The sequence below is a fragment of the Channa argus genome, chromosome 20 (genome assembly GCF_033026475.1).
Source record: "Channa argus isolate prfri chromosome 20, Channa argus male v1.0, whole genome shotgun sequence".
NCBI classification, from domain to species: domain Eukaryota; kingdom Metazoa; phylum Chordata; class Actinopteri; order Anabantiformes; family Channidae; genus Channa; species Channa argus.
The window spans coordinates 7,610,337-7,622,901 of record NC_090216.1 but is presented as its reverse complement, the minus strand read 5'-3'; the positions used below and the strand labels follow the sequence as shown (position 1 = coordinate 7,622,901).

The window sequence follows — 12,565 nt, the reverse complement described above, 5'->3', positions numbered from 1 at the left end:
ACTCTTTAGTTTTTTGGTCTAAATCAGGGCCACAAATGATGATTGTTTTTGAGGCTGAAGCCAATTCGACATAATTGAATAATTTTTTTTTCTTGTCATTAGTCCAAAGTTCATTTGTTGTTATAATCTCTTAACCTGAAATTTTATTGAATAATCCTATTTTGATGAAGTAATCATTTCATCTCCTCTCCACACGTAGTCTTACACTCTTACACACCATGGAGCCTTATTGCGTAAAAGATTTCAGACACTTTTTATTATTGTACAAGTGAGACCAGTATAATGAAAGTGATAATACCCATGAACATGAAAGACATTTTTTTCTTACTGTATTTACAGAGAAGTGTCTTCACATTACACACAAAAATTCTACAAAATGAGCAATTTGTAAATAACGCAACGTTAAATAAACTCCACCTACCTTTAGGTTTACAGCTGAATATGCATATGATGACCATCTCTGCACTGCATAGAATTTATACATATACTTTTCCTCATGAACAATGTGGGTTTCTCCCTAATAATAACAATAACAATAATACTGCTCTCATGATGCATATAGGCGGCCTGTAAATAAACATCAACAAGAACTAAGTCTTTGGCAAATGCAAGTACATTCACTTGACAGATGAAGAAACTATTCCAGCTTGATTGAAGGATATGACTTGGGCCTGAAACATGTGAAGTAGCTCAAGTTAGGAGGGATCATGTTTAAGGCATTTAGCTGAAATCATCGCCCTGCTTTTTGATGTTATTGGTCTTGTCAGAATCATCCTATCAGAGTGGATTTTGGAAACTTCTTGCATTAAATAAGCAAAACATCATACTGGTTGGACTTGAGATGGCTGTTATATCCTCTTCTATGGTTGAATGCCAAAGACTTAATCAACTTAAATAGATATGTAAGCTGTGAGAAAATAATATAGTGCACGTCAAGGCAGGGACATGAAAGGCCTTGAATTACAGGAAAAAAATTGTGAAACTGTAAGTGCAATTTCAGACTGAGAATTATTAGACTTACAGTCATTTTCATGAAATAAAGCAAATATGCATCATCATTTTTCTGCATAATAACGCTCCAGTGTTGCAAACCTCCAAAATAGTGCAAAATTAACAAAACACAAACAGGTTTTGCCTGATGAGCTCTCATGGCCTGACAAACAAGAAATAGTAAAACACTTGCCAAGCAGTCTGCAGTTTGGTCATTACGAATTATAAAAATGAAATAAAAATATTATTTTAAGAATATATTTACTAGTGTCTTAAAATCTTGCAAATAGTGGACCATGGTGATATATTGTCATGGCTGCCTCTATTTTCGAACTGATGTTTAATTATTTCATTTTCATTTTTACATCTTGATTGTGTATCACAGAGAGCATGTCCTAATCTTCTCATGGCATTTTAAAAAGCGATCGCTTTACTCATGCTGGATGTTTGGTCTTCACTGTTCAGATGGATAAAAACAATGTTAACCTGCCAAAGCCTGCATGTGCTGCGGCTAATGTCCGATCTCACTCTGCTGCCATTTGAATTGAGTGGGAGATGAATGTAAAAAGGAAAAATAGAAGGCTGCTGCTACACTTTGAGATCCAGACAGTGTCCCTGCAAAGACCCGTCAAGAAAAGGAATGTACTGTATCGATCCATGATGGGATTTAACTGTGACACAGCTACAGGGAGAAAATAAATTTTGGATATTGTTGTTTTTAGTATTTGTTCATTTTTTTAAACCACTGCAATTAGCCACAGTTTTCATCGTGTGTGTAGCATCTTTTAGTGTCTCTGATGATGTCATGAAGACTTTCTTTTTTTTTTCTTTGTGTGTCCCAGAAAAAATAAAAGAGGAGAGAGAAGTTGTTCAGAATCCCAAAACCTGCTAAGTCTCACATTGTGTGAGCTGGGAACATTTTATGCACAGTTGCTCAGTATCCAGTGGACCATGCTGCTCACACCGGGGCAATATGGAGGCTGAGGCCATGGTCCTGCAGGTTGATTTGGTTTCCATGGTAACTAGTGACGGTCATAGGCAGTGGCAGCAGTGGGAGGGGCGGAGCCTCTCGATGCGGCACTATAATAATAAGGGGAACCTGAAAGTTAACAGAAGAACGAACCATTTGAAAAAACAAATACACTTTTTACTGCCATTTACTACATTATCTTTAGTTACTCATTTTAGCAGCAGACTTGAATTCGTTAAGCTTTTGTTAATTTACTGTTCACTAAACCACATCCCCTTACTTACTGTTACCGTGATGACACATGCTGATTAACCAACCAGATTTGTTCAAAACAATCACTAATTTCGAGACATGCTTTAAATGAAGACCAAAAAATTCCACACACTGTTCATTACTTGAACTCATATTATTATAGTAGTGTTCTTTGTAAGTTACCTTACATCTTGAATCAGCAGCAAAAAGCTATTTCTAGGTATACAACGATCAAATAGGTAAAATGAAAACTTTAGCTGGGCAATTTTAGCAGCTTCAGCTAATTGTAATATTATAGGTCCCTGATTGAAAACATCCAGTCCATCGCAGTCTTGACTCACTTAAGATGTGAATCTCTCTCTCAAAAAAAAAAAAAAAAAGGGGGTACAAGCATGATAGTGTTCTAAAATATTGAAACTAAAGCTTTCTTATGGCCAAAATCCTCAGCAGCTAGTTCAGAAGAAATTAACACAAAGTAACACAATTGTTCTTACAGTGCAGCGGTAGCATTCCTTTAATTATTGGACAAGGGAGACTGCGAAAGACTGTTATTCTGGTCTAATATATCCTTTTTTGGTTCCTCAGCTCACAACAAAGAAATCCTTTAAGTTGCATAACACTTTAAGAGTAAAGACTTTCAGGATGAACCTGATATTATCATCAGTGATAAACAGTCATCAAATTCAATAAAAAGCAGGGCAGAGTCACTAATTATACTCCTTTTAGAATAAAGGCCGTGTAACTGCTAAGCTTGAAATGCATTTCAATGCAGAGTAACTGTTTATCCAAGACTTCTAAGTGTTTTGCCAGCTATTTACTGGCTGTATTCATGTTTGAGCATATTACAGTAATTTATCTTTGACATGTCACTTTTTTTTTTGGATTTCAGGATTAGGCCATAAAACACTCTAATGCAAGCTACCAGAAGCCATTTGTCCCTATACCTGTGGATATGACCCTCTGGAGCATTGACTATCAGCCGGTGTTTCAGGTGTGTTATCACTTTTTGGTAGGTTTAGGCTTAAAATCTATTTGGTTAAGTTAAGAAAAAAAAGGTTTCTAAACCTAACCTTCTTCACAGTGTAATTTTAAACAGTCTTGCACATTAGATAATTAACTTTGACAATGAAAGTTAAGTATTGCTCGTACTACCTGACATGTGAATAGACCCAAAGCGTGACATCATAGCCTTACTAGCATATGTACAATTACCGCTATTAGACTGTTCAGTAGAGGGGTTTAGCAATTGGTCAGTTAATCGTTCTCATCCAGTTTCTGGGACTTTACTCACTTAGTAATGCTGGGTTGCTGAATCGCCAGGCTTCATTATAGGTTGTGTACTGCGGATGACTGTAGGGGTTCCCCGAAAACTCACTCCCTGCAAAACAAAAACAACAAATCAATTAGCATTTCAATGCATCAAACCCATTACCCCTTCGGATGCAGTCGTTTCTCATCATTCAAAACAGGATGAAATTTAAAGGGCCAAAATGATAGTCATCGATGTGCAACCAGTCAAGTGGGTAATTTATTTCTTTTTCATTTCACTTAAGTTATGCAACACTAAACAATACAGGATGTGACAGAGAAGGCGGCTTTCCCTGTCCCATTTATGGATATCTACCTATTCTTTTTTCTCCAGTATATTCCATACTGAACTAATAAATACAGAGTGGTAATAAACAGTTTCATGCATACATTTTTGATATGCTGCAGTAAATCTAGCAGCCTCTCTTGGAGGAACTTTAACATCTCCGATCTGAAACCCCTCCAGTCTGAGCTCTTGTGTTTCTTGCGACAGAATTTCATAGCAGCAGGAGTAACTCGGAGCATGTCAGTGAATACTGCTGTTGGTTCAACACATTTCTTTCTTTTTATGAGACAATAAAGGCTATATTTTATATGAAGCTGGTGAGAAATGGATTTGCTTTAACAGTGTTTTGTGCCTGTCACTAAATCTTTGTGGTTGTGTAGAGGATGAATGTGTTGTAACACAAGACCACAAGCCATGGCGTTAAGCCTCTCATCTTTTGCTTTGGGCCACATAAGAAGAAATGGAAAGCAAAAATATGTTTGACTTGCTGCTTGTCCGCCCACTTGATTTTTATCGTTTTAAGTAAATCTGCACTGCACTGCCACCAGGGTGCTCTCACATCTTGTCTTTGTATTACTGTTAACTGTCACATTGATCTGGTGAGTTGCCGAAATGTCAAAAATGTTAAGTATAGTTTTTCCATAAAAGAAGAACAAACAAAAAAATCGAAAGCGCTTAATAATTGCATCTATGTACTAAGTCCCAAACTTTGTTTAGATTATTCTATGTTATTCTAATGCAAAGTGCAAATTCTAAATTGATAACAAAGTATGTTATCAAATGTAACATGTATGTTTGGTTTTTTAAACACGGCATATAATTCAGTTCCCCTTTTATCATTTTGAGATAGCGACTAAAAGCAAAAGAGATATACCTATGTGGACAAATGAAACTATTTATATGGCAAAATATATAGAGAGGTCAGAGGAAATACTTTATTTGCCTTTTCATTTCAAAGCTTAAGTAATGTACTTTGTTTTATATTGTTTTTCACCTAAATAATATTCTCGAAAACCCATGTTGGAGCCTTATCTGACCAAGATTCATTGAACAGCAGTGGCACCAGTGCAGATGTTTTTCTAATTTGTTGTAATTTTCATAATAACCTGTCTCTTAAAGGGCGACTTCACCAATTTTGAACTTCCTTTCTATGCCTTTAGTTTAGGGTGTAAATGTACATTAATCCTTTCAAACTTCTCTCTGACTTCACTATATAAAAAAAATTTCTCTGCTTCTAGTTGAAAAACTCCTCCAAATGACATAACCTGAAGGAGTTTTTCAATATTAGGAGTCCTGTAAAAGCAGGATGACCCTGATAACAAACTTCATAGTATCCGCAACAATATAACGTAATCTGAACTAAAGGTTCCTCCAAGTGATGTCATCTGAGGCATTTTTCAACTAGAAGTCAGAGAGATATTTTGCTGTAGAGAAGTCAGAGGGACGTTTAATGCTATTAAGGTACTTGTACTTTCCAAACTAGATCCAACAGAAGCAGTTTCAAAATAAGTGAAGGCATCCTTAAAAAAGATGTTTTCATACAACTAAACTGCAAATGTGAACACATTTTTTATGAGGACAGTAATTACAACCTGGTAACATTTTATGAACAAAAGAGCATAATAATCAGATGTTACCAGGCAACATATTTTTGTCCACTAAAATATCGGTTAGTGCTGTATCCAAGTTGTGGAGAGTAGCTGATAACTAACAGATATTAAATAAGGGCAGCTTTTCTGCATTACATGACAACAGAATGTGTCCTTCATAAAGGAGAACACAAAAAGCCCGAACCTGCGATGTGCAAGTGCATGTTGTGTAATCACATGGATGAGGATGGATGCAGTTTTGGTTCTAGCAACTATGTAGGTATGCGTACGCCCAACAAAAAAACTGCATCCCTGCCTCTTCCTTGAAGTGAAATACGAGCCGTGCCTCCTCAGAGAGTCAGCAATTTGAATATTTACTAGGCTCCCATGCCTCTGCCTTTTGACCCTTAACTGTTTGCTGTGAACCTGAACTGCAGGTTAAGTAGAGGAGGGGAAAGGGATATGGTCTGGAGCGCAGAGGCTGAGCTGGGCTGGTGGTAGTGTTTATTGACGGCTGGTGAGAACAGCTACGCAGGGAGATAATGAGTCAATACTGACTGAGAGGAAAGCAGGAAGGAAGAGAGAGTGACTGTCCTCTCCCATGTCTCTGGTCCCTTATTCAGCCTGTCTAGTCCAATCATACACACAGAGCTAATATACAGATGTGTGTGCCTCTTACTCTGCAGGTCAATATTCATCGTCTCTCTGTGTAATTTGACTCTAAAGTGTCCTCACTCTGCTTCTTAGCTTCTACACCTGTTCATTTTGATGGAAACACCACCTGTTAAATGGGCCCTAATGAAAGTATGAAGTAGTGGCGTTGTCTCTTAACTCACCAGGAACCATTCCAGCAAGCGTGGAAGTTGGGTAGCTGCCTTGACCTGTGGGGGGAACGTGAGGGGGATATCCAGGTAAGGTTGTGTTGGCCATATCCCGACCTGGAGAGACAAAACAAACAAAACACTCATTTTGAACACATGTGAAATATGTTCTTAGACTGAACAGCAAATAGAAAGATGTCTGTAAAAATGATACTTATAGCCTTTGTTGTGAACATTGATCTCCTCCTAAGTGAAGATATTGGCTCTTTTTTGATTAAGTAGTAGCATTTTATGAATGAAAAGCGAGTTTACTCTGATGTAAACTAGTGATGTACAGTCATGAAAATGAATCAGAAAGTCTCAGATGGCAAAGCATCGTGCAAGTTGTCCATTTCCAATGTGCTAGTGTTTAGAATATAATTAGATATAAGATGGAACCTAACCTTCAAATAAAGGCAGTGGAGTAAGAAGTTAAGTATTTCCCTCTGAACTACCAGGCAGATAAAATGTGAAGTGGCATGCAAGGAGTACAGTACACAATCCTTGAAAGCGCATTTAAATACAATAAATGACTAAAGGTACTTGGATGGATTATATCTCTGTTTTAGTGCTCATTTCAGAACTCAAACCTGCTTCTCTACACAACTCCAACACATCACATCTCACAGAAAAAATACTCTGCTCTTCGCTGTGTCACGACTCATCACCCCCACAGCAGACACTCCAGGCAACAAGTTAAAGAATCCAACAGGTGCCCAACAAGTATAATTGTAGTGGACCATTCCAACTTATCTAAATATGGGACACTAGTTGTAAAGGCTGAGCACACAGGCCCCTCTGCAGAGCGTCACCCATTTGCAATTATTCAGCTTTGCATAATTGAGAGTGAATGTTGGGCTGTGGGTGCATTTGGATTGTGGCACGTAACCTCAATCTGCAGCGGTGCTGGGGTAGGAGAGGCCCCCGCTGTAATGTCAGCTATGAGGGCCACTTGGACTCAAACGGAGAGTCATCTCCCATTAGAGCTAATGAGGAAGCATAGTGGAAACAAAATACACCATAGTAACACAATATGACCACAAGACAACAGTTGTCTGTTTAACAACTGTGGCATTTGTAAACAAAATCCTAGCAAATAGGTTCAAAACAACATATTTTCATAATTTATATAATATATTTAAGTTACTTAATGAACTCTCAGTATGGTGTGGTCTTGTTTACGCTCTTTTTGAAGTGGAGATTTTTTGTTTAACACGTTTTATGCCGTACTTTTTGTTTTCAGTTTAGACAAAGTATTTTCTGTTTGTAGTCACATACATTAAGATGTCAGTACTTTATTTTAGATACCTTTGGAAAAGTTATCGTACTGTAACTATTAATGCCTCTGAACTGCAACTTGTCTTGAGGATTCCTTTGCATTGTTTGATACTTTTATTAGTCAGTTTACTGTATGTTGTTGCAAAGTCTCTTTTGAAACATGATTTGTAATATCAAAACATTTGCCAGGTTAAATAGAAAGATATGGCCTATATAAACCTGCTAAAGAAAAATACTATTTTTAGAATATTTGGTGTTTTTATTGCTGTTAAAATGTTTCGTGACTGCCTTCAATACAATATGCAAATTATGAATATGAACAAGATGAATTTTAAACTGAAAATGCAACTCTATCACAATAGTACCTGCAAAGCACAAAACATTTATATGTTGAAATATTTAACACGGAATTGTTTTGTCAGACATGAACCACAGAGAAATTTGCACTCAAAAAACATAACATGAACTAGTTATTGATTTTTAGGATGAGTAAACAAGTCTTCTGGGCATTGAAGTACTGTTACTAGAGGCTGGCAAACATACAGGCTGCAGTGGGAGCTGTGGGGGTGAAGAGGCAGAGTGGCAGGTGTGACAGTTGTACAGTAGTGTGATGGATGACTGAACGCAGTGTGAAAGACACAAGTCATGTAACCTGTTATGAACTGTATTCCTTATCCATACATTATATCTGTGTCCAAACACAATAATGTTATATGATATTCCTAAAAGTCAAAATGAACTGATACTGTAATATAAAGGCTACAGTTGTTAATTTGTGGATTGTGATTTTGCACAGACATAACATCGTATGATCTACTTAATTAAAATCCCAAATGTATTTAAATCATAAAATTCCAATCATTTACTAAATGTGGTATAATAATAAACAGCTTTAAATTGGTCATTTTGTATAAGGAGTGAAAATTGATATTCAAATGCATTTTGCTGTCCGTACTATGTTCTTTTTTGATGCAGAGTTTTACTTCCGCATCCTAAGATGTGCCTATGCAGTGAAGAAACCAACATGTTTTTTTCTCTGAGTTAGTCATTGGAGCAGCTCCAGTTGCTACTTTGGAGGATAAAATGACCAAAGTTTGTCAGTCTGCTGTTCAGCTATGGGAGAGAATTGTTCCATTTGTGATCATAACTCTGACGATAAAGAAACAATTCAGTCTTATGTTGAACAACTGTTCTCTATTATTTGCATATCTAAGCACTGATTGCTGTATTGTATGAGGACCTGGTGAGATGTGTCCTTTTTGGTTAAAGCACTCGAGGGCTGCAGAGTTAAAAAGCTTTACAGAGAAGAGTGAGGTCATGCCGGACCTTTCATTTATAATAAGAATTAGTTAGCCACAAGCCAGTGCACATAAGTCAAAAGGAGCCGTGGGACTACTGTAGGTGGGGGGTCCAGCAGGGGTGAGTCCATTGTGGCTTAGTGTGTGTGTGTGTGTGTGTGTGTGTGAGTATAGACATTTGTAACTATTGTCTGTCTTAGCAAATACTGACTCAGTCCTTTCTTCATTATTATTGCAGCAGCTACAGCTGTCGTACATGTTTAAAAAAGGTAAATACTCACTAATTCACTTCAAAGAGATGAAGCACATGAGTACAAAAACGTGTCTGCCTTGGCAGAAATGTAATCTTAACCTTAAAAGCTGCGTGTATGTTAACTAGGAACAGATGAATCAAACTTTTCCATAATTCTTTCCCCTTGTCTTTATAGTTTATAATCAGATGAAAACACCTCCCACACACCAAATTGCATAAATATAGCAAATTCTAATGTTACTGTTCTAATTTTAGCATCTGTTTTAACACAAACAAATGTCTAAGAAAGATACTTCATGTGAGTCAGCCACAGCTGATCAATATCAGCTCAGACACCGATCCAGTGCATTGGATCAGGCCATCAATACCTTCAACCTTACCATCACTGAAGACTCCTACCTTCATTATAGTCCTAAATAGCAACACACAGACACATAATGAGGTGTTTCTTGCTTAGTTTGTGAAGTAGACGAGACATATTTTGATAAAAGTTATTATTTTAAACAAAAACTATACATGAAAGCCCAGATCTGGACAAGTGGATAATATGTTGTATCAAGAGATCTCATGTCAGCTTAAGCTTTGATGGAAATTGCTGTTATCTGAGCATTTTTTAATCAACTTGAGTCTTTTTTTTTTTTTTTCACCTCGTGTTGACTCTGGTGATTATAATAACAGCTTCTGTAATGTAGTGGTCTGTACATTCCAGGATCCAGTTGGCAGTGACTGCCAGTAGCTCTGTGACTGTTGCTTTATGTCCTCTTTAAAGCCCTTTTTCATAGAGGCGCCAGTTTGGTGAAAACTCTCAGTGCAGCAATGATAGCCTCATTAGCTGCTTCCTATCCTTTGTTGTTTTTACAACAGAGATTTGTGTCCAGATTCTCATTAGAAGATAGGCTTCTTTATATTGTCTGTTTCCTCTGACAGTCTCCTTAGATTGAACGCCAGGAAATCAAGCTATTTATTTTCCTTTGCCCTCCTTTGCTTTCCCTGCAAAAAAATCAATTGAAAGATTTTCTTTTGGTTTGCCGTTACAAAAGCCTGTTGATTTCTGTCTTAATTTGAGAAGTGGCTTGTAACAGTCGCTGTTGAGCTGGGAATACAGTATTTCCTACTTTTGTAAACCAGAAATACCTGCTTTTTACAGACTATATTTGTTTAAGTCTTGTACTTTTGTAATTATTTGACAAAAAAAGGTCCAAGCAGAGTCCAAACTGACAGCTTGATTTGATCTTGTTCTACAGTTTAAACAATTTTACCACTGGAAATCGCCTTCTGTCATGGCAAGAATTTATAGGTTTTATCTCATTTCAAAACAATGTGACAAACATTGTGCACAGATTTAGCATTTATATCAACTCAGTTTCTTAAAATGCAAACAGAAAAGGGGGGTGACCTTCTCTCTATTTGGCACAGAAACAAAGTCATTTGTGAATGACTCTTTTGCTTGCAAGAGTATTAAATTTAGCATGACAGGGACACCTTCATGTTTGCTACAACAACAACCAAAAATCTTTGACCTCCATTTTCTAGGCTATATGCAGAATGGGGCAATTTATCACAAGCCAAAAAATCTCAGCACCCTAATTAATTACAACTAAGTAAAGAATGTTTGGAGAGCCAAATTGCTTTAATTCCCCAAACACCGGCTGAAAGTCATTCATTATCAAATGTGTGCTCAAAGGTTAGTTTGCTTTTGTGAAGACGACATAAGCATTAATTTCGGAGCGTGAGCAAATGTTTTCCCCTGTGGGGGGACAGGCAAGCGGTTTGTCACGAGCCCACACATCACTGACGGCAGGTTCGCTGTCTGAACGTTACTCGCTGCTCACTGGACAACAACAGGTCTTGATACTTTCAGTATCGGGAGCACTCGATCTCCTTAATTGAATTTTAAGTGTGGATAGTTGTATTTGTTGGATGAAGTTTTGTTTAGTAGAGTAACAGGAAGGGATAAAGGGGTGTACACAAGTAGCTGCTTGAGAAGAAGTGTCATTGACACAGGGGCTTTAAGCCTTTGGAGGCCTCCTTTAATGGGCCCAGCAGGGAATATGTGCACAGAGTCTTTAGGATGCACTCACTGAGTGGAGATGTGTAAAACTCCTACTGAATGCTCAAGGGATTCCACTCGACACTTGAAGAGGACTCTTAAGTCTGAACCACCATCGAGAGAACAGGTGGGCTCTAAGTAATTTCAGGAAATACAGAAACCCGCTATAGAAATAGTGGACAATTGGCCGTATCAAGGCCATCTCTCCATTTATTTCTCAAAATACACAAAAAAGTTCCGAACTCCTCCTTCTGCTATTCATAAATTCACCCAGAGCTCGCACTATTTGAATTTTAAGCAGTTTGAATGAAGAAGAATAAGATGCACTTCAGATGAAATCCATCTCTCGAAGGGAATTCATCAAAGAAATTACTTCCCATATCAACAATAGAAATTACCCCACAATATGCAATTGTCCTATCCACATATTCATGGAACCCTTTGGTGTTTTTATGGCGTAAGAGGGACTATTTAGCAGGTAATACAGCATTAATGTGGAGGAGAGGCAGAGAGAAAAAAGCAGTTTTAATGGAAGTGGCTTCTTGCCCCTGAATTTTGATGATGTGCACAATGCCCTTAAATCCCTTTCTTATTTAAGCCTGCTTTGCAGGTACTTTTGAACCTTAATAGGATAAGCAAAGGACACAAAAGATTTCTATCTTTCTTTCAGTTCACTGAGAATCCCGATCTCTGGCATTGAGCACTTCATGAATCATTCATTTTTAATAGATTATGCAAATTCCAGGACATAAAATCAACAAGATCAATAACTGCAGGCATTTTAATTGGTGTTCGAAAACATTTTCAGGATGAACGTAATCTCCAGTTCTTTCCTCCGTAAAGACACAATTAATTTGAAATTGGATCTTGGCCTAAATACTGCAGATAATTTACTAGTTTTTGCATGGCTTAAAATTCCTCTGGTAGGCCAATCGCTAGCAAATAAAGTGTGACACTCAGCCATTAGAGAGACCACACACCTGAATATCACCTATTATCCACACAGGCAGGCACTGAGAGAAAACCAAGCAGAATCCACTAACTAAATACTAATTACCAAGTGGAAGTCAGAGTGATGTTTGCTCTATTAGTTTGACCTCTGTATGTTTTATTTCTCTGCCTCCAATGAGACCTACCACCAGTAAAGGGCATGGAATAATTTACTTACACAAAATCAAGTCATGTTTTTCCATTGACACAAACACACACATACAACAGCAGCAGCAGCAGCAGCAGCAGCATTCTGATATGCAAACAATCCCATCTTTCTTTCTCTACATGTCTCGTTGCACCTGTAATGCAGTAAGGAGACCCTCTCTACGGAGACCATCTAAAATATCCCAGGTGCAAACAAAGCCGCCTGCAGAACCAGGCCTGCTTTCTACAAGACCATCAGTGCACAAAGGACAAACACACACCTTTCTTCTCAGG

At 37.6% G+C, this 12,565-nt stretch overlaps 1 protein-coding gene across 2 annotated transcripts in view; it reads right to left on the bottom strand.

Annotated features, from left to right (window-relative positions):
• Window positions 1-238: 238 nt before the first annotated feature.
• Window positions 239-12,565, bottom strand: part of pax2b (paired box 2b) — a 31,784-nt gene continuing 19,457 nt past the window's right edge. Inside the window, exons 8-10 of one of the 2 annotated variants that reach the window (XM_067489125.1) lie at window positions 6,232-6,333; window positions 3,504-3,590; window positions 239-2,070 (exon numbers count right to left, since the gene is read on the bottom strand). In XM_067489125.1, the coding sequence (XP_067345226.1) occupies window positions 1,949-2,070; window positions 3,504-3,590; window positions 6,232-6,333 (311 nt within the window). In that variant the 3' untranslated portion in view covers window positions 239-1,948. Of the gene's footprint in view, window positions 2,090-3,503; window positions 3,591-6,231; window positions 6,334-12,565 lie in introns of both variants that reach the window. The other variant, XM_067489126.1, reaches the window with a different exon arrangement.